The sequence below is a fragment of the Oncorhynchus masou genome, chromosome 24 (genome assembly GCF_036934945.1).
Source record: "Oncorhynchus masou masou isolate Uvic2021 chromosome 24, UVic_Omas_1.1, whole genome shotgun sequence".
Taxonomy (NCBI): Eukaryota; Metazoa; Chordata; class Actinopteri; order Salmoniformes; family Salmonidae; genus Oncorhynchus; species Oncorhynchus masou.
The window spans coordinates 31748503-31770926 of NC_088235.1; the positions used below are offsets into that span (position 1 = coordinate 31748503).

Here is a 22424-nt window from a genome sequence, read left to right on the forward strand (position 1 = left end):
TGAAATCTGACACATTTATTTAAGGCTGCAATTTTTGAGGTGCAGTTAACTCTAATGAACTTATCCTCTGCAGCAGAGGTAACTCAGGGTCTTCCTTTCCTGTGACGGTCCTCATGAGAGCCAGTTTCATCATAGCGCTTGATGGTTTTTGCGACTGCACTTGAAGAAACTTTCAAAGTTCTTGACATTTTCCGTATTGACTGACCTTCATGTCCTATATAGTGCACTATTACAAGCCCTGTTAAAAAGTATTGCACTACATTATAAATAGATTTAATTTGGGATGGAGCCCTTGCCTCATGCGGGCAGGAGCATGTCCCTGGCCAGACAATAGAACCCTGGTCCTGGAGTTCCGCAGGTGCTTCATGTATTTGATTTAACCAACCTGGAAGACCAGGTGTGTTGAATTTAGGCAATCAATGAACTGATCAATTATCAAATCAAATTTGATTTGTCACATGAGCCGAATACAACCTTATCGTGAAATGCTTTACAATGCTTACAGGCCCTTGACCAACAATGCAGTTCAAGAAATAAGAAAATATTTACTAAATAAACTAAAGTAAAAAATAAAACAAAGGTAACACAAACAAATAATGAGGCTATATACAGGGGTACCGGTACCGAGTCAATGTGCGGGGACCAGGTAAATCAAGGTAATTTGTACATGTAGGTAGGGGTAAAGTCACTATGCATAGATAATAAACATTGAGTAGCAGCAGTGTAAAACCAAGAGGGGGGGGGGGGTCAATGTAAATAGTCCGGGTGGCCATTTGATTAAATGTTCAGCAGTCTTATGGCTTAGGGGTAGAAGCTGTTAAGGAACCATTTTGGACCTAGACTTGGTGTTCCGGTACCGCTTGCCTTGTGGTAGCAGAGAGAACTGTCTATGACTTGGCTGACTGGAGTCTTTGACAATTTTTAGGGCCTTCCTCAGTTGGTCTCGTGTGGTACCTAGTTGTGACAAAGTATTGAAGTACCTGCAGCACTCCAGGAACAGGGTTGCCTACCCCTGCAATAGGAGATGTGTCATGGTTCATCTGCTTGTCTGCTAGAGGATGCCTGGCTTTGCTCTGAATAATAGCTCCTACTAACACAATTATGTACGCTTCCCAAAAGGCACACTATTACCTATATAGCGCACTACTTTTGACCAGGGCTCATAGGGCTCTGGTCAAAAGTAGTGCACTATGTTTGGAATAGGATGTAATTTTGGACGTGACCTAGATTTCACAGCATTAAAATGACACTAAATAAGACTAAATATGCTGTTTTCCGTTCCGCAACTGTTACGGTACCTCCCTAAAGACGATCTGCTGCAACAAAAACACAAACACAAACAACCACAACAACAACAAGCTGGGTTTGTTAATTATGGGGGTTTTCTACATATTATTATCAGTGCCAGTATTACCACTTCAGTTTGGTTTGAATCTCCTCATGAAAGAGCCACAGAATAATTATATCCTCTCTGATAATATAACCTCATTTCAGAACTGTCCTTTATATCTGTTCACATATTTTAGAGTTATTATGCTTTATTGTCTGCTGTTCACAGACATACAGACAATTGAGCGCGATTTTGTTTCTGTGTTTGTAGCCTTTCCATTCATACATCCTGTGCTTTGCGTGAGTGCCATCGGAACAGTGCCATCGGAACAGTGCCGATCCCCCAGCTCTCTGAAGGTTTATGACTGAAGCAGAGGCACAGCACATGCTGCTTGCTGCGCAGTTACATGCCAGGAGAGCTTTGAAGTCGTGCTAGCCAATCAGTGTAGACACACAACAACCCCAGTGCATGTTGGGAGAACGACATGCTGAAATCCTGGGTATTAACACTGCAACAACAGTCTGACTCTAATAAACGTAGCATTGTTTAACCAGCTGTTGGAAGATGACGCAGATAGGTATACGCTCGAGCGCACGCACACACAGGCACGCACCCACGGTGCCATCATCTGTGAGAAAACAAGGTCACAATCACCACAGCGTCTTGTTGTTGTATTCTATTCTTTCCCCATCAGTGAACATGTTCATATTGGCCTCTCGACCTTCTCAGAACCCAGTGAAATTACATCAAGCGATTCTTCATAGGTCCTGAGCTCCTGTGAAAATAGGGATGCATGCCAAATGGCACCCTATTCCGTTTATAGTGTATTACTGCCCTATGGGCCCTGGTCAAAAGTAGGGCACTATATAGGAAATAGGGTGCCATTTGGGACGAAACAAACATCTGACGGTGTGAGGTCATTGGGCAGTGGGGTGCAGGCTTACGGGGGTTATGGGTAGAAAAGCAAGGAGTGTCATGTGATGGGGCTGCGGGGCGCTTCACGAGGTAGTGAACGCAAATAATTTTCTTCTTCTAAATAGTACCAGATTCTTTGATTTGTAACCATAGTGGATACCTTTTTGGTGCTGAAGAATATAGATTCCTTTTTTGATGGTTCTATAAAGAACCATGGATGATTGAGGGGCAGCTCTTGGGGAACTGTGTGGGGGGGATCTTGGAGGGCGGATGGCCGATCTTGGAGGGCTGATGGCCGATCTTGGAGGGCTGATGGCCGATCTTGGAGGGCTGATGGCCTGGCGGTTGGGAGCTTGGGCCGGTGGCTGATGGATCTCTGGTTGGGCTCCCCGTTTTTGACCTTGTGGGGGATCTGTCAACGTGCCCTTGAGCAGGGCATTGACCCTGGTTGCTTCTGTGTGTCACTCTGGATGTGAGTCTGTTAGATGACAAATGTGATGTAGTTGTTGAGCGGCTTCACTGCAAGTATATTGTATGTTTTAAATATTCAATAAAAATAAAAAATAAATAAAAAAGGAACATGTTCTTAATGTTCTCAATTTGAAAGGTTGCTTGTAGAACCCTTTGAAGAACCGTACAGTTATTTTTTATGGTCAGCCATATTATATTGTTAAAATTCTATGGGTGTTATAAATGTGTTAATTGACAAAATACATCAAGTAGAACCCTCATGAAGAACCCTTTGGTTACAGGGTTTTGTAATCTGTCCCTATGGGGGGGAACCATTTTGAGGCCATTGAATTACAATTACAAAATACCCTAAAGAACAATGTGTCAAAATAAAATATAAGATACTTTTGCAAAGTATTGTATATCATTAAAATACATGTATTTTGTATTTTAAAATCTACAACTACATTTGCAAGTAGCCCGCTGAACAGCAACAACATTCTCAGTAACTGTTACAGAAACGTTTTACTTGCTATTACTGTGATATGTTGTTGTTTATCTACCTTAGTTGAATGCACTGTCACTCTGGATAATAGTGTCTGCTAAATAACCAACATGTAAATGTGAAAATTAACAACTGCAAAGTACACTGAGTATTGTCATTTCCCTTGTTTCGGGGCTGAGCTCAGAGTAATACTCAGCATGCTTTGCAATTGTTCATTTTTACACATGTATATTTAGTTAATTTAGCAGACACTCTTATCACTCCGTAGTGCCATCAGACTTTTGATACCAATGTAGGGTGAAAAGATTAGGGCCATAAGATTGTGAACAGCTATATAGAAATGGTGTTTTGTATTTTGAAAAGTATTTTGTATTTTGAAAATACACATTTCAGCTTTCAAAAGTATATTGTTACAAATGTAATTGGCGTGTAGTTCAATCCAGTCTAATACAACATACAGAAGTAATTCAAATACTTATTTTAAATACACGTAACAGAAAATCTGCCTCTCATGAAGAAGCCTCTGGTTCCAGGTAGAACAAATGACAGGTTCTACAGTTATACTTATAGGATACTTCAGATGCGCTTATGGCACACACTGTTAAGTATTCGCACAGCAGACATCTTAGCCCATTTACTGAGGCAGAAACTGACTGAGGCAGCAGAGCCCAGCTGACTCACTGAGGCAGAAACTCACGGAGGCAGCAGACAGTCCAGCCCACTCACTGAGGCAGCAGACAGCCCAGGCCACTCACTGAGGCAGCAGACAGTCTAGCCCACTCACTGAGGCAGAAACTCACTGAGGCGGCAGACAGCCCAGCCAACTCACTGAGGCAGCAGACAGCCCAGCCCACTCACTGAGACAGCAGACAGCCCAGCCCACTCACTGAGGCAGCAGACAGCCCAGCCCACTCTCCGAGGCAGCAGACAGCCCAGCCCACTCTCCGAGGCAGCAGACAGCCCAGCCCACTCTCCGAGGCAGCAGACAGCCCAGCCCACTCACCGAGGCAGCAGAAAGCCCAGCCCACTCACCGAGGCAGCAGACAGCCCAGCCCACTCAGTGAGGCAGCAGACAGCCCAGCCCACTCAGTGAGGCAGCAGACAGCCCAGCCCACTCAGTGAGGCAGCAGACAGCCCAGCCCACTCAGTGAGGGAGCAGACAGCCCAGCCCACTCAGTGAGGCAGCAGACAGCCCAGCCCACTCAGTGAGGCAGCAGACAGCCCAGCCCACTCAGTGAGGCAGCAGACAGCCCAGCCCACTCAGTGAAGCAGCAGACAGCCCAGTCCACTAACTGAGGCAGCAGACAGCCCAGCCCACTCACTGACGCAGAAACTCACTGAGGCAGCAGACAGCCCAGCCCACTCAGTGAGGCAGCAGACAGCCCACTCACTGAGGCAGCAGACAGCCCAGTCCACTTACTGAGGCAGCAGACAGCCCAGCCCACTCACTGAGGCAGAAACTCACTGAGGCAGCAGACAGTCCACCCCGCTCACTGAGGCAGCAGACAGTCCACCCCGCTCACTGAGGCAGCAGACAGTCCACCCCGCTCACTGAGGCAGCAGACAGTCCACCCCACTCACTGAGGCAGCAGACAGTCCACCCCACTCACTGAGGCAGCAGACAGCCCACCCCACTCACTGAGGCAGCAGACAGCCCAGCCCACTCACTGAGGCAGCAGACAGCCCAGCCCACTCACTGAGGCAGCAGACAGCCCAGCCCACTCACTGAAGCAGCAGACAGCCCAGCCCACTCACTGAGGCAACAGACAGCCCAGCCCACTCACTGAGGCAGCAGACAGTCCACCCCACTCACTGAGGCAGCAGACAGCCCAGCCCACTCACTGAGGCAGCAGACAGCCCAGCCCACTCACTGAGGCAGCAGACAGCCCAGCCCACTCAGTGAGGCAGCAGACAGCCCAGCCCACTCAGTGAGGCAGCAGACAGCCCAGCCCACTCACTGAGGCAGCAGACAGCCCAGCCCACTCACTGAGGCAGCAGACAGCCCAGCCCACTCAGTGAGGCAGCAGACAGCCCAGCCCACTCACTGAGGCAGCAGACAGCCCAGCCCACTCACTGAGGCAGCAGACAGCCCAGCCCACTCACTGAGGCAGCAGACAGCCCAGCCCACTCACTGAGGCAGCAGACAGCCCAGCCCACTCACTGAGGCAGCAGACAGCCCAGTCCACTCACTGAGGCAGCAGACAGCCCAGCCCACTCACTGAGGCAGAAACTCACTGAGGCAGCAGACAGCCCAGCCCACTCAGTGAGGCAGCAGACAGCCCACTCACTGAGGCAGCAGACAGCCCAGCCCACTCACTGAGGCAGCAGACAGCCCAGCCCACTCACTGAGGCAGCAGACAGCCCAGCCCACTCACTGAGGCAACAGACAGCCCAGCCCACTCACTGAGGCAGCAGACAGCCCAGCCCACTCACTGAGGCAGCAGACAGCCCAGCCCACTCACTGAGGCAGCAGACAGCCAGCCCACTCACTGAGGCAGAAGACAGCCCAGCCCACTCACTGAGGCAGCAGACAGCCCAGCCCACTCACTGAGGCAGAAACTCACTGAGGCAGCAGACAGCCCAGCCCACTCACTGAGGCAGCAGACAGCCCAGCCCACTCACTGAGGCAGCAGACAGCCCAGCCCACTCACTGAGGCAGCAGACAGCCCAGCCCACTCACCGAGGCAGCAGACAGCCCAGCCCACTCACCGAGGCAGCAGACAGCCCAGGCCACTCACCGAGGAAGCAGACAGCCCAGGCCACTCACTGAGGCAGCAGACAGCCCAGGCCACTCACCGAGGCAGCAGACAGCCCAGCCCACTCACCGAGGCAGCAGACAGCCCAGCCCACTCACCGAGGCAGCAGACAGCCCAGCCCACTCACCGAGGCAGCAGACAGCCCAGCCCACTCACTGAGGCAGCAGACAGCCCAGCCTACTCACTGAGGCAGAAACTCACTGAGGCAGCAGACAGTCCACCCTACTCACTGAGGCAGCATACAGCCCAGCCCACTCACTGAGGCAGAAACTCACTGAGGCAGCAGACAGCCCAGCCCACTCACTGAGGCAGAAACTCACTGAGGCAGCAGACAGCCCAGCCAACTCACGGAGGCAGAAACTCACTGAGGCAGCAGACAGCCCAGCCCACTCACTGAGGCAGAAACTCAGTGAGGCAGCAGACAGCCCAGCCCACTCACTGAGGCAGCAGACAGTCCACCCTACTCACTGAGGCAGCATACAGCCCAGCCCACTCACTGAGGCAGAAACTCACTGAGGCAGCAGACAGCCCAGCCCACTCACTGAGGCAGCAGACAGCCCAGCCCACTCACTGAGGCAGCAGACAGCCCAGCCCACTCACTGAGGCAGCAGACAGCCCAGCCCACTCACTGAGGCAGCAGACAGCCCAGCCCACTCACTGAGGCAGCAGACAGCCCAGCCCACTCACTGAGGCAGAAACTCACTGAGGCAGAAGACAGCCCAGCCCACTCACGGAGGCAGAAACTCACTGAGGCAGCAGACAGCCCAGCCCACTCACTGAGGCAGAAATTCAGTGAGGCAGCAGACAGCCCAGCCCACTCACTGAGGCAGAAACTCAGTGAGGCAGAAACTCATTGAGTTGGCTGGGCTGCAGCAGCAGAGGTGCTCTTTGGCTGCTTGGCTACCATGGAGACACTCCTCACACATACACACGTTCTCCCAGAGACACACATACAGACACAGGCACACACAGAGAGAGACACGCACTCACACGCATGCACACAGCCTCCCAGGCCCGTGTTAGGCTCAGTGTTTGCCTTACTCTCCTGTCTCCTGCTAACGTGTGTGTTGACGTATTGAAAGCAAAACAGGCTGGTTTGGTCTCGACCTTGTATTGTTCTTCAGGGCTTGAGACCGGTGGAGCGTGATAGTACATTCGATACATTTGCTCTGATGATCTTATACCCTGATTAGTAATGCTGATTGTCTCTGTCTCTATTCCTTTCTCACCCCCGTCTCCATCTCTTTCTTTTAATACATCTTGCTCTCTCTCTCTCTCTCTCTTCTAGAATGCTCAGCGGGTCCACAACCCTACCTCCCATGGGGATGGGATCAAGCACACCAAGGAGACGGTGGCTGCACTCAGTGAGGTGGGCTGGATGACCTCTGTCAAAGACTGGGCTGGGGTCATGATATCAGCCCAGACACTGACGGGCAGAGTCCTGGTGAGTCCATGTTCCATAGTCATCTGTATGGTGTCCTTATTAGAATAGAGTCCTGGGGAGTCCATGTTGCGTAGTCATCTGTATGGTGTCCTTATTAGAACAGAGTCCTGGGGAGTCCATGTTGCATAGTCATCTGTATGGTGTCCTTATTAGAACAGAGTCCTGGGGAGTCCATGTTGCATAGTCATCTGTATGGTGTCCTTATTAGAACAGGGTCCTGGGGAGTCCATGTTGCATAGTCATCTGTATGGTGTCCTTATTAGAACAGAGTCCTGGGGAGTCCATGTTACATAGTCATCTGTATGGTGTCCTTATTAGAACAGAGTCCTGGGGAGTCCATGTTACATAGTCATCTGTATGGTGTCCTTATTAGAACAGAGTCCTGGGGAGTCCATGTTGCATAGTCATCTGTATGGTGTCCTTATTAGGGCCGAATCCTGGGGAGTCCATGTTGCATAGTCATCTGTATGGTGTCCTTATTAGAACAGAGTCCTGGGGAGTCCATGTTGCATAGTCATCTGTATGGTGTCCTTATTAGAACAGGGTCCTGGGGAGTCCATGTTGCATAGTCATCTGTATGGTGTCCTTATTAGGGCCGAATCCTGGGGAGTCCATGTTGCATAGTCATCTGTATGGTGTCCTTATTAGAACAGAGTCCTGGGGAGTCCATGTTGCATAGTCATCTGTATGGTGTCCTTATTAGAACAGAGTCCTGGGGAGTCCATGTTACATAGTCATCTGTATGGTGTCCTTATTAGAACAGAGTCATGGGGAGTCCATGTTGCATAGTCATCTGTATGGTGTCCTTATTAGGGCCGAATCCTGGGGAGTCCATGTTGCATAGTCATCTGTATGGTGTCCTTATTAGAACAGAGTCCTGGGGAGTCCATGTTGCATAGTCATCTGTATGGTGTCCTTATTAGAACAGAGTCCTGGGGAGTCCATGTTGCATAGTCATCTGTATGGTGTCCTTATTAGAACAGAGTCCTGGGGAGTCCATGTTGCATAGTCATCTGTATGGTGTCCTTATTAGAACAGAGTCCTGGGGAGTCCATGTTACATAGTCATCTGTATGGTGTCCTTATTAGAACAGAGTCATGGGGAGTCCATGTTGCATAGTCATCTGTATGGTGTCCTTATTAGGGCCGAATCCTGGGGAGTCCATGTTGCATAGTCATCTGTATGGTGTCCTTATTAGAACAGAGTCCTGGGGAGTCCATGTTGCATAGTCATCTGTATGGTGTCCTTATTAGAACAGAGTCCTGGGGAGTCCATGTTGCATAGTCATCTGTATGGTGTCCTTATTAGAACAGAGTCCTGGGGAGTCCATGTTGCATAGTCATCTGTATGGTGTCCTTATTAGAACAGAGTCCTGGGGAGTCCATGTTGCATAGTCATCTGTATGGTGTCCTTATTAGGGCCGAATCCTGGGGAGTCCATGTTGCGTAGTCATCTGTATGGTGTCCTTATTAGGACAGAGTCCTGGGGAGTCCATGTTGCATAGTCATCTCTATGGTGTCCCTATTAGGACAGAGTCCTGGGGAGTCCATGTTACATAGTCATCTGTATGGTGTCCTTATTAGAACAGAGTCCTGGGGAGTCCATGTTGCATAGTCATCTGTATGGTGTCCTTATTAGAACAGAGTCCTGGGGAGTCCATGTTGCATAGTCATCTCTATGGTGTCCTTATTAGAACAGAGTCCTGGTGAGTCAATGTTGCATAGTCATCTGTATGGTGTCCTTATTAGGGCCAAGTGCTGGGGAGTCCATGTTGCGTAGTCATCTCTATGGTGTTCTTATTAGAACAGAGTCCTGGGGAGTCCATGTTGCATAGTCATCTGTATGGTGTCCTTATTAGAACAGAGTCCTGGGGAGTCCATGTTGCATAGTCATCTGTATGGTGTCCTTATTAGAACAGAGTCCTGTGGAGTCCATGTTGCAGAGTCATCTGTATGGTGTCCTTATTAGAACAGAGTCCTGTGGAGTCCATGTTGCAGTGTCATCTGTATGGTGTCCTTATTAGAACAGAGTCCTGGGGAGTCCATGTTGCATAGTCATCTGTATGGTGTCCTTATTAGAACAGAGTCCTGGGGAGTCCATGTTACATAGTCATCTGTATGGTGTCCTTATTAGGGCCAAGTGCTGGGGAGTCCATGTTGCATAGTCATCTGTATGGTGTCCTTATTAGAACAGAGTCCTGGGGAGTCCATGTTACATAGTCATCTGTATGGTGTCCTTATTAGAACAGAGTCCTGGGGAGTCCATGTTGCATAGTCATCTGTATGGTGTCCTTATTAGAACAGAGTCCTGGGGAGTCCATGTTGCATAGTCATCTGTATGGTGTCCTTATTAGAACAGAGTCCTGGGGAGTCCATGTTACATAGTCATCTGTATGGTGTCCTTATTAGAACAGAGTCCTGGGGAGTCCATGTTGCATAGTCATCTGTATGGTGTCCTTATTAGAACAGAGTCCTGGGGAGTCCATGTTACATAGTCATCTGTATGGTGTCCTTATTAGGGCCAAGTGCTGGGGAGTCCATGTTGCATAGTCATCTGTATGGTGTCCTTATTAGAACAGAGTCCTGGGGAGTCCATGTTACATAGTCATCTGTATGGTGTCCTTATTAGAACAGAGTCCTGGGGAGTCCATGTTGCATAGTCATCTGTATGGTGTCCTTATTAGAACAGAGTCCTGGGGAGTCCATGTTGCATAGTCATCTGTATGGTGTCCTTATTAGAACAGAGTCCTGGGGAGTCCATGTTGCATAGTCATCTGTATGGTGTCCTTATTAGAACAGAGTCCTGGGGAGTCCATGTTACATAGTCATCTGTATGGTGTCCTTATTAGAACAGAGTCCTGGGGAGTCCATGTTGCATAGTCATCTGTATGGTGTCCTTATTAGAACAGAGTCCTGGGGAGTCCATGTTGCATAGTCATCTGTATGGTGTCCTTTTTAGAACAGAGTCCTGGGGAGTCCATGTTACATAGTCATCTGTATGGTGTCCTTATTAGAACAGAGTCCTGGGGAGTCCATGTTGCATAGTCATCTGTATGGTGTCCTTATTAGAACAGAGTCCTGGGGAGTCCATGTTGCATAGTCATCTGTATGGTGTCCTTATTAGAACAGGGTCCTGGGGAGTCCATGTTGCGTAGTCATCTGTATGGTGTCCTTATTAGGACAGAGTCCTGGGGAGTCCATGTTGCATAGTCATCTGTATGGTGTCCTTATTAGAACAGAGTCCTGGGGAGTCCATGTTGCATAGTCATCTGTATGGTTTCCTTATTAGAACAGAGTCCTGGGGAGTCCATGTTGCATAGTCATCTGTATGGTTTCCTTATTAGAACAGAGTCCTGGGGAGTCCATGTTGCATAGTCATCTGTATGGTGTCCTTATTAGAACAGAGTCCTGGGGAGTCCATGTTGCATAGTCATCTGTATGGTGTCCTTATTAGAACAGAGTCCTGGGGAGTCCATGTTGCATAGTCATCTGTATGGTGTCCTTATTAGAACAGAGTCCTGGGGAGTCCATGTTGCATAGTCATCTCTATGGTGTCCTTATTAGAACAGAGTCCTGGGGAGTCCATGTTGCATAGTCATCTGTATGGTGTCCTTATTAGAACAGAGTCCTGGGGAGTCCATGTTACATAGTCATCTGTATGGTGTCCTTATTAGAACAGAGTCCTGGGGTGTCCATGTTACATAGTCATCTGTATGGTGTCCTTATTAGAACAGAGTCCTGGGGAGTCCATGTTGCATAGTCATCTGTATGGTGTCCTTATTAGAACAGAGTCCTGTGGAGTCCATGTTGCATAGTCATCTCTATGGTGTCCTTATTAGAACAGAGTCCTGGGGAGTCCATGTTGCATAGTCATCTGTATGGTGTCCTTATTAGAACAGAGTCCTGGGGAGTCCATGTTGCATAGTCATCTGTATGGTGTCCTTATTAGAACAGAGTCCTGGGGAGTCCATGTTGCATAGTCATCTGTATGGTGTCCTTATTAGAACAGAGTCCTGGGGAGTCCATGTTGCATAGTCATCTGTATGGTGTCCTTATTAGAACAGAGTCCTGGGGAGTCCATGTTGCATAGTCATCTGTATGGTGTCCTTATTAGAACAGAGTCCTGGGGAGTCCATGTTGCATAGTCATCTGTATGGTGTCCTTATTAGAACAGAGTCCTGGGGAGTCCATGTTGCATAGTCATCTCTATGGTGTCCTTATTAGAACAGAGTCCTGGGGAGTCCATGTTGCATAGTCATCTGTATGGTGTCCTTATTAGAACAGAGTCCTGGGGAGTCCATGTTACATAGTCATCTGTATGGTGTCCTTATTAGAACAGAGTCCTGGGGTGTCCATGTTACATAGTCATCTGTATGGTGTCCTTATTAGAACAGAGTCCTGGGGAGTCCATGTTGCATAGTCATCTGTATGGTGTCCTTATTAGAACAGAGTCCTGTGGAGTCCATGTTGCATAGTCATCTCTATGGTGTCCTTATTAGAACAGAGTCCTGGGGAGTCCATGTTGCATAGTCATCTGTATGGTGTCCTTATTAGAACAGAGTCCTGGGGAGTCCATGTTACATAGTCATCTGTATGGTGTCCTTATTAGAACAGAGTCCTGGGGAGTCCATGTTGCATAGTCATCTGTATGGTGTCCTTATTAGAACAGAGTCCTGGGGAGTCCATGTTGCATAGTCATCTGTATGGTGTCCTTATTAGAACAGAGTCCTGGGGAGTCCATGTTGCATAGTCATCTGTATGGTGTCCTTATTAGAACAGAGTCCTGGGGAGTCCATGTTGCATAGTCATCTGTATGGTGTCCTTATTAGAACAGAGTCCTGGGGAGTCCATGTTGCATAGTCATCTGTATGGTGTCCTTATTAGAACAGAGTCCTGGGGAGTCCATGTTGCATAGTCATCTGTATGGTGTCCTTATTAGAACAGAGTCCTGGGGAGTCCATGTTGCATAGTCATCTGTATGGTGTCCTTATTAGAACAGAGTCCTGGGGAGTCCATGTTGCATAGTCATCTGTATGGTGTCCTTATTAGAACAGAGTCCTGGGGAGTTCATGTTGCATAGTCATCTGTATGGTGTCCCTATTAGAACAGAGTCCTGGGGAGTCCATGTTGCATAGTCATCTGTATGGTGTCCTTATTAGAACATTGTCCTGGGGAGTCCATGTTACATAGTCATCTGTATGGTGTCCTTATTAGGGCCAAGTGCTGGGTCCTGGGGAGTCCATGTTGCGTAGTCATCTCTATGGTGTCCTTATTAGAACAGAGTCCTGGGGAGTCCATGTTGCATAGTCATCTCAATGGTGTTCTTATTAGAACAGAGTCCTGGGGAGTCCATGTTGCATAGTCATCTGTATGGTGTCCTTATTAGAACAGAGTCCTGGGGAGTCCATGTTGCATAGTCATCTGTATGGTGTCCTTATTAGAACAGAGTCCTGGGGAGTCCATGTTGCATAGTCATCTGTATGGTGTCCTTATTAGAACAGAGTCCTGGTGAGTCCATGTTGCATAGTCATCTGTATGGTGTCCTTATTAGAACAGAGTCCTGGGGAGTCCATGTTGCATAGTCATCTGTATGGTGTCCTTATTAGAACAGAGTCCTGGTGAGTCCATGTTGCATAGTCATCTGTATGGTGTCCTTATTAGAACAGGGTCCTGGGAGTCCATGTTGCATAGTCATCTGTATGGTGTCCTTATTAGAACAGAGTCCTGGGGAGTCCATGTTGCATAGTCATCTGTATGGTGTCCTTATTAGGACCGAGTCCTGGGGAGTCCATGTTGCATAGTCATCTGTATGGTGTCCTTATTAGAACATTGTCCTGGGGAGTCCATGTTGCATAGTCATCTGTATGGTGTCCTTATTAGAATAGAGTCCTGGGGAGTCCATGTTACATAGTCATCTGTATGGTGTCCTTATTAGGGCCAAGTGCTGGGGAGTCCATGTTGCGTAGTCATCTCTATGGTGTCCTTATTAGAACAGAGTCCTGGGGAGTCCATGTTGCATAGTCATCTGTATGGTGTCCTTATTAGAACAGAGTCCTGGTGAGTCCATGTTGCATAGTCATCTGTATGGTGTCCTTATTAGAACAGGGTCCTGGGGAGTCCATGTTGCATAGTCATCTGTATGGTGTCCTTATTAGAACAGAGTCCTGGGGAGTCCATGTTGCATAGTCATCTGTATGGTGTCCTTATTAGGACCGAGTCCTGGGGAGTCCATGTTGCATAGTCATCTGTATGGTGTCCTTATTAGAACATTGTCCTGGGGAGTCCATGTTACATAGTCATCTGTATGGTGTCCTTATTAGAACAGAGTCCTGGGGAGTCCATGTTGCATAGTCATCTGTATGGTGTCCTTATTAGAACAGAGTCCTGGGGAGTCCATGTTGCATAGTCATCTGTATGGTGTCCTTATTAGAACAGAGTCCTGGGGAGTCCATGTTGCATAGTCATCTGTATGGTGTCCTTATTAGAACAGAGTCCTGGGGAGTCCATGTTGCATAGTCATCTGTATGGTGTCCTTATTAGAACAGAGTCCTGGGGAGTCCATGTTGCATAGTCATCTGTATGGTGTCCTTATTAGAACAGAGTCCTGGGGAGTCCATGTTGCATAGTCATCTGTATGGTGTCCTTATTAGAACAGAGTCCTGGGGAGTCCATGTTGCATAGTCATCTGTATGGTGTCCTTATTAGAACAGAGTCCTGGGGAGTCCATGTTGCATAGTCATCTGTATGGTGTCCTTATTAGAACAGAGTCCTGGGGAGTCCATGTTGCATAGTCATCTGTATGGTGTCCTTATTAGAACAGAGTCCTGGGGAGTCCATGTTGCATAGTCATCTGTATGGTGTCCTTATTAGAACAGAGTCCTGGGGAGTCCATGTTGCATAGTCATCTGTATGGTGTCCTTATTAGAACAGAGTCCTGGGGAGTCCATGTTGCATAGTCATCTGTATGGTGTCCTTATTAGAACAGAGTCCTGGGGAGTCCATGTTGCATAGTCATCTGTATGGTGTCCTTATTAGAACATTGTCCTGGGGAGTCCATGTTACATAGTCATCTGTATGGTGTCCTTATTAGGGCCAAGTGCTGGGGAGTCCATGTTGCGTAGTCATCTCTATGGTGTCCTTATTAGAACAGAGTCCTGGGGAGTCCATGTTGCATAGTCATCTCAATGGTGTTCTTATTAGAACAGAGTCCTGGGGAGTCCATGTTGCATAGTCATCTGTATGGTGTCCTTATTAGAACAGAGTCCTGGGGAGTCCATGTTGCATAGTCATCTGTATGGTGTCCTTATTAGAACAGAGTCCTGGGGAGTCCATGTTGCATAGTCATCTGTATGGTGTCCTTATTAGAACAGAGTCCTGGTGAGTCCATGTTGCATAGTCATCTGTATGGTGTCCTTATTAGAACAGGGTCCTGGGGAGTCCATGTTGCATAGTCATCTGTATGGTGTCCTTATTAGAACAGAGTCCTGGGGAGTCCATGTTGCATAGTCATCTGTATGGTGTCCTTATTAGGACCGAGTCCTGGGGAGTCCATGTTGCATAGTCATCTGTATGGTGTCCTTATTAGAACATTGTCCTGGGGAGTCCATGTTGCATAGTCATCTGTATGGTGTCCTTATTAGAATAGAGTCCTGGGGAGTCCATGTTACATAGTCATCTGTATGGTGTCCTTATTAGGGCCAAGTGCTGGGGAGTCCATGTTGCGTAGTCATCTCTATGGTGTCCTTATTAGAACAGAGTCCTGGGGAGTCCATGTTGCATAGTCATCTGTATGGTGTCCTTATTAGAACAGAGTCCTGGTGAGTCCATGTTGCATAGTCATCTGTATGGTGTCCTTATTAGAACAGGGTCCTGGGGAGTCCATGTTGCATAGTCATCTGTATGGTGTCCTTATTAGAACAGAGTCCTGGGGAGTCCATGTTGCATAGTCATCTGTATGGTGTCCTTATTAGGACCGAGTCCTGGGGAGTCCATGTTGCATAGTCATCTGTATGGTGTCCTTATTAGAACATTGTCCTGGGGAGTCCATGTTACATAGTCATCTGTATGGTGTCCTTATTAGGGCCAAGTGCTGGGGAGTCCATGTTACATAGTCATCTCTATGGTGTCCTTATTAGGACCGAGTCCTGGGGAGTCCATGTTGCATAGTCATCTGTATGGTGTCCTTATTAGAACATTGTCCTGGGGAGTCCATGTTACATAGTCATCTGTATGGTGTCCTTATTAGGGCCAAGTGCTGGGGAGTCCATGTTGCGTAGTCATCTCTATGGTGTCCTTATTAGAACAGAGTCCTGGGGAGTCCATGTTGCATAGTCATCTCAATGGTGTTCTTATTAGAACAGAGTCCTGGGGAGTCCATGTTGCATAGTCATCTGTATGGTGTCCTTATTAGAACAGAGTCCTGGGGAGTCCATGTTGCATAGTCATCTGTATGGTGTCCTTATTAGAACAGAGTCCTGGGGAGTCCATGTTGCATAGTCATCTGTATGGTGTCCTTATTAGAACAGAGTCCTGGTGAGTCCATGTTGCATAGTCATCTGTATGGTGTCCTTATTAGAACAGGGTCCTGGGGAGTCCATGTTGCATAGTCATCTGTATGGTGTCCTTATTAGAACAGAGTCCTGGGGAGTCCATGTTGCATAGTCATCTGTATGGTGTCCTTATTAGAACAGGGTCCTAGGGAGTCCATGTTGCATAGTCATCTGTATGGTGTCCTTATTAAAACAGAGTCCTGGGGAGTCCATGTTGCATAGTCATCTCTATGGTGTCCCTATTAGGACCAAGTCCTGGTACTACAGTATCCATATAAGGGCAGAATCCTGGAGGGTTCATGTTTTATAGTTACCTGTATGGTGTCCATATTAGGACAGCGTCCGGGTGAGTTAGTGTCTCATATTGTTGTTCTGGTTGCTTTATTTCTTCACAAGGCGTGGTACACATGAATGTATCCTGTCAGGAAAAGTTGATAAGGAATATAGAGGACTCAGAAAAAGTGGTATCCCGGAAGCGTTGAAAACCAGCATTCCATTTTTATGAATATTCTTATACAAATGGCTTGAATATGCCATTTGTTCTGTGGGCCTGTTCATTTCCTGCATTAGTCATTATGAGAAGTTAATTATTGAATAAATTTGGCAAGCCACATAAGCTCACTCTCAGGGCTGCAAATTAAATACTTGCTGTATTTATATCGATACAAATGACAATGCAAGTTGCACATGCATGTCTGCTTGTTGTGATTTACTTGACCAACATTTAGGCTAAATAATGAATATTATATTTTCATCAAGAGCCTTCATCAAGAACCACCAATTACTGTGTCTCCCTCAGTCTGATGCTTTTACAGACCATAACCTAACATGGTCTCACACGCAAAGAGCTGCGCCGTCCATCAGTCACAACAAAGCCAGGGTGACGTCTCACAAAGTGGAGAAGTGGATCTGAGATAGGACAGTATTAAGGCCATACCCCCCCATCCCATCCCGTAATACCCTTATCCTGAGAGGGAGAGCGAGAGCAAGAGAGCACAGTTGATCCGTTTACATTTTGGTGAGCCAGCCGACCTGGGTTCAAACAATATTTGAAATATTTCAAATACTTGGAGCGTTTGCTCTGGTCTGCCTCGAGTGCCAGGTAGGAGGGGGTTGCCGTTATGGATCTACTCTATTGGCCTGTTATACCAGACTAGCTCACTCAAGTACAGATAAAGTATTTTAAATTATTTTAAATAGTATTTGAAGAACCCAGATATCATCAGCCGAACCGGTGGAAGTGCTCACCAAAGTGTGTGTGTCACATGCCCCCCCTCTCCGCTCCATCCTACGTTATCCTTATTATATTGTATAGTGAGATTAAGAGAAGAGATTTAACCAGCATCAGATTAGAGAGATGCTCCTCATTTCACTTTAACCCCGTCCCATGCCCCGAATGGCACTCTATTCCCTTTATAGTGCCCTATGTTTGACCAAGACCCATACGGAAACCCATAGTGCACTATATAGGGAATGGTGCCATTTGGGACTCATCCTGTGTATCCTGCCAGCCCAGGCGGCCTATAATTAAGGACAGTCTTCTGTCCTCAGTCATCCTCTGCAAGGTGCAAAATCAGCTTGGCATCAGAGTGGTCGCTGTTGGCAGTACATCTTCTCCTTAAAAGGGTTGATGCCATCGTTGATGATTTGGCTATCAGTGCTTAGCAAAGCTAGTTTAGGGACGGGTGAGGATGGGGGAGGACTGGGGTGGTAGGTCTAATGAAATGGCGTGTGTACGTTGGAGTGGTGTGCCAAGGGCTGCTGTAGGCTGGATGCAGTGCCTAAAGGTCATTATCTCCTCTGCCACCCCTCTTCATCCCCTCCATCCCCACCCTGCTCCCAAGTCCCAATTGTAGTCCTTCCTCCAGCTGGCCTGGCCCACTGTACTGTCTACATTGATGGAGGGAGGCTGTCAATCATGATTTTAGCAGCATGGACCAGGAAGGAAGTCTCATTTTATTCACTGTCAGAATGGTACAGTTTCACCTAGGCTTAGTGAAGCAGAACAAAGTCACCAGCTACCCTTACTGTTGGAAACAGAGACAGAGCCTGGGGTCTATTTTCGGCTGGCGTTAAACTGGAGCTAGTGTCAAACACACACTCTTTGTCAATTTTGACTTGTAAAAGCCAGCGCTCTGCTATTGTCAGAACCTGGCGCCAGGGTTGGTCATTTACCTGTCTTATATCAGCTCGCTTGCACTGAGGTCGGAGGGGTGGAAATGTTTGAGGTGTGTCCATAAAAACTTGCGACAATGTGCTAATTTCAACCAGTGCTAATGGTGATATTTAAGACCCGCCAAAAGCTGTAACACAATTGGTTATGGCATCCATTTTGCCAGCAGAGGTGCACAGTAGCCTAGTCAGTAGCCTTTAACCAATGTTTTATAAAAAATATCACAAGCAGCAAAACAATGAACAGGCATTCTTGTTTTTTCTTTATATTGGACAAGATTTTTGTCCATGCAGCTTCTGTGAAAAGTTTGTGAAAAGGTGTCAGTGACTGTAGGAAGTCTGTTTACAATCGACAGCTTATTTTTCCTTGACCATTTCGTTAAAACAATTGCATCTGTCACTTAAATTTGTTGGACCTAACTGTCAAATTGGGGGAATTCCGATCACTGTCTTTGGTGCTAAATCCGCTTGTGACCTGGGCTATTTGCCTGTTTGTTTACCTTTCATGTGGCGAAGTCCCTCACAGGCAATCCCACTGGGCAAAGTCTAGTTTTGATTTACATCTGGTTGAGTGGTCAACTAACATGAATTCAACATGAAATCAATAACAAAAAATGACCATGTCATTGGATTTAGGTTAAAAGTTGGGTGGAAAAGACGAAATGGCTTTATGTTGATTACTTTTTGCAAATCCAATTAGCTTTTAGATTTATTTGTTGTTGAATTGACATGAAACAACGTTGATTCAACCAGTTTCTGCCCAGTGAGATATCAACAGCGATGGTAGTCTAATCTTATTAGACTGTTTGTGCCATGTCCTCTTGTCCATGGCTCGGACATACAGTATATTTTCGAAATGCGAATCCAATGTGTGTAAGACAAATATTTCCAAATGTGATTGGCTACATGTTTGTTACAACTAGGCCTATTGTAGTGTTATTGTATACTATTTAATAAACTATATTCAATCGATAGGATTAACATCCATGTCTCCTGCCGAAGAGCACTTAGGCCTACGTGTGCACACATTGCCTTACGCTCGTGGAACGAGATGCGATTTTATGATATCATGCTTCTGACCCGATCCTATTTAGAAATATTGTTGTTGGCGTAAAAAAAACAGATTGATAGTTTTTTTAAATCAAATTAAATTAAAAACAAACTTATTACCAAGATTTACTGTCCATGGGCTTATGGTGAGACCTTACATGGCTTGAATGCAATTTCACCTGCTATTTCTGGAGAAATGCAAATATGATGTGTAATATTGTTCCATGATGTTTGTAAAACATTTGCGAGCAGTATTACGGTGAATGGAAATCCCCCCCTTCTCTTTATATTGGATCTTTATCCAGCTCCTGTGACAAGTTTGTGTGTGTGTAAAACCCTCCATAGCCCGTTGCCTTGTCTGTATTATATGACCACGGGGTGCAATTATGGTGCCTGGAACTGTGTTCAGACAAAGCCTATTTAAAACAAGTAGTTGTTTTGTTTTTATTTGGTTTGATCATAATTGTAGGCCTTATCAATAGCCTAGTCAATGTAATCTTGCTTATTGACATGTTTGACATGTCCATGTCCAGACTGCAATTTACAGTAGGCCTAGCCCCTATATCTGTGTGAATAGTATAGCCTATATTTAACAATCTATTTCCATATTGAAGCAATGCAATTAGAACAAGGTAAACAGCATACATATTGAAAACGTTTAGCAAATATGTGGTAGGCTATTTAACGAACTAGGTCATAACGGACTAACATTCCAATTGGAGTTGATAACAACACAATAAATACACAACTTGAAGCAACCACATATTTAGCTATGAAGCATGTTCTGATTGGCCAGTGAGGTGTCTAGCCTCGACACACCCACAACTTGTTTATTCATCAAACCTTTTGAGCCACTGGCAGCTTCTGCGCCTATAATTCCGGTTGTGAAAATTGCTAAAATATTTCTGACACCCCACTGAACCGATAACGCTACCACCAGCGCTAAGAGTTACCATTGCGTTAGGTTTGTTAAAATTGAGCCCCTATGTCTCAGGTCATGCTGGTACTGTTTGTTCTGTCCTCTAATCTGTGTGGTGGCTGGAAATAAAAGAGGATAAAGGCTCCTAAATGAGGATTTAGCCAGATAGCTTCCTAGTTCTCTCCTCTATGATAAAAACTGATTCTGAAATGGCACCCTATTCACTACAGAGCGCACGACTTTTGACCAGAGCCCTATAGACCCTGGTCAAAAGTAGTATAGGGAATAGGGTCCCAGTTGGGATGTAACCAAAGACAGAGCAGGAAGCGAAGTCATCTGATCGACATATCACTATGTGAATAACGTCCCTCTCTGGTTGGTTTTGGCAGTTGTGATGATTTAGAGAAAATAAGTGTAATTGTGTGTGTGTCAATGCGTGTATGTCAATGTATGTTTGTGTGTGTGTGATCATATAAGGACTAGTGTGATCTCTATGAGGGTTCCAATGCAGCTTAATAATAATAGCACAGTGGAGCCAACCGCCACTGTTTAGTGACTAGACCCTGACTGTCACCATGGCAACAACAGCTTGCCTAAGCATGGCAGATGTGTGTATTCTGTGTCAGCCTGTTTAGGGGGCAAATTAAAGCCTATTTCTGGGCCATCTGAGGGTGTATTTCGGGTCTTGAGTGCATGAGAGAATAGAATCGGATATTAATGTAACATTTCTGTCTGCGCCTCAGACAGAAACTAAAATGTCTGTTAATGTTTTGACAGCAGGAGCATGACTGACTGACTGACTGAAGAAATAGGTGTCCCCTCAGAATGCCAGTCTTATTACATGTGTTATTTTGCAGCAGGGAAGCCTGGGGCCCGTCTTTACAGATAGTAAAAGATCAAACAAGGTTTATTTGATTACAATGTCCTCCCTAAGCTCGTCTCTGTCTCTTAAAAGCTTATCTGTTTATGATCAACAGTATGCCCTCCCTGTGCACCCAGATAAAACAGAAGATGCAATGCAGAGTTCTCTCTCTCGCTCTCTCTCTCTCTCTCTCTCTCTCTCTCTCTCCCTCTCTCTCTCTCTCTCTCTCTCTCTTCTCTCTCTCTCTCTCTCTCTCTCTCTCTCTCTCTCTCTCTGAGAATTTCTCTCTCTCTCTCTCTCTCTGAGAATTCCTCTCTCTCTCTCTGAGAATTTCTCTCTCTCTGAGAATTCCTCTCTCTCTGAGAATTCCTCTCTCTCTCTCTGAGAATTCTTCTCTCTCGCTCTCTGATAATTATTTTCTCTCAGTTCAATTTTAATTTCAATTTAAGGGGCTTAATTAGCATGGAAACATATGTTTACATTGCCAAAGCAAGTGAAATAGATAATAAACAAAAGTGAAATAAACAATAACTATTGGAAGGTAAACATTTCTCTCTCTGAGAATTATTCTCTCTCAAATCAAATGTATTTATATAGCCCTTCTTACATCAGCTGATATCTCAAAGTGCTATACAGAAACCCAGCCTAAAACCCCAAACAGCAAGCAATGCAGGTGTAGAAGCACGGTGGCTAGGAAAAACTCCCTAGAAAGGCCAAAACCTAGGAAGAAACCGAGAGAGGAACCAGGCTATGAGGGGTGGCCAGTCCTCTTCTGGCTGTGCCGGGTGGAGATTATAACAGAAAATAGCCAAGATGTTCAAATGTTCATAAATGACCAGCATGGTTAAATAATAATAATCACAGTAGTTGTCGAGGGTGCAGCAAGTCAGCACCTCAAGAGTGAATGTCAGTTGGCTTTTATAGCCGATCATTAAGAGTATCTCTACCGCTCCTGCTGTCTCTAGAGAGTTGAAAACAGCAGGTCTGGGACAGGTAGCACGTCCGGTGAACAGGTCAGGGTTCCATAGCCGCAGGCAGAACAGTTGAAACTGTTCAGCAGCACGGCCAGGTGCACTCGGGACAGCAAGGAGTCATCATGCCAGGTAGTCTTCAGGCATGGTCCTAGGGCTCAGGTCCTCCAAGAGAGAGAAAGAAAGAGCATACTTAAATTCACACATGACAACTGATAAGACAGGAGAAGTACTCCAGATATAACAAAATTGAAATTTGCTATCGTAAATGTTAGCAACACCTCCGCGGGATTCACGGGGGATATGGTCACTAGTGTAACCAGGAGGTGAGGCCTCATTCATCAGCCTTCAGCCATGTTTCAGTCAGGCCAATCACATCCAGATTATGATCAGTGATTAGTTCATTTAAAAAAAAATATTATTTTTGTTTAACCTTTATTTAAGTAGGCAAGCCAGTTAAGAACAAAATACCTATTTTCAATGACGGCCTAGGAACAGTGGC

The 22424-nt window shown here is 46.4% G+C and overlaps 1 protein-coding gene across 2 annotated transcripts in view; it reads left to right on the plus strand.

Annotated features, from left to right (window-relative positions):
• The window catches only part of LOC135512049 (calcium-activated potassium channel subunit alpha-1a-like), a 254936-nt gene that overhangs the window by 25904 nt on the left and 206608 nt on the right, over nt 1–22424 (plus strand). For both annotated transcript variants that reach the window (XM_064933655.1, XM_064933654.1), the window contains exon 2: nt 7245–7400. In XM_064933655.1, the coding sequence (XP_064789727.1) occupies nt 7245–7400 (156 nt within the window). The remainder of the gene's footprint in view (nt 1–7244; nt 7401–22424) is intronic.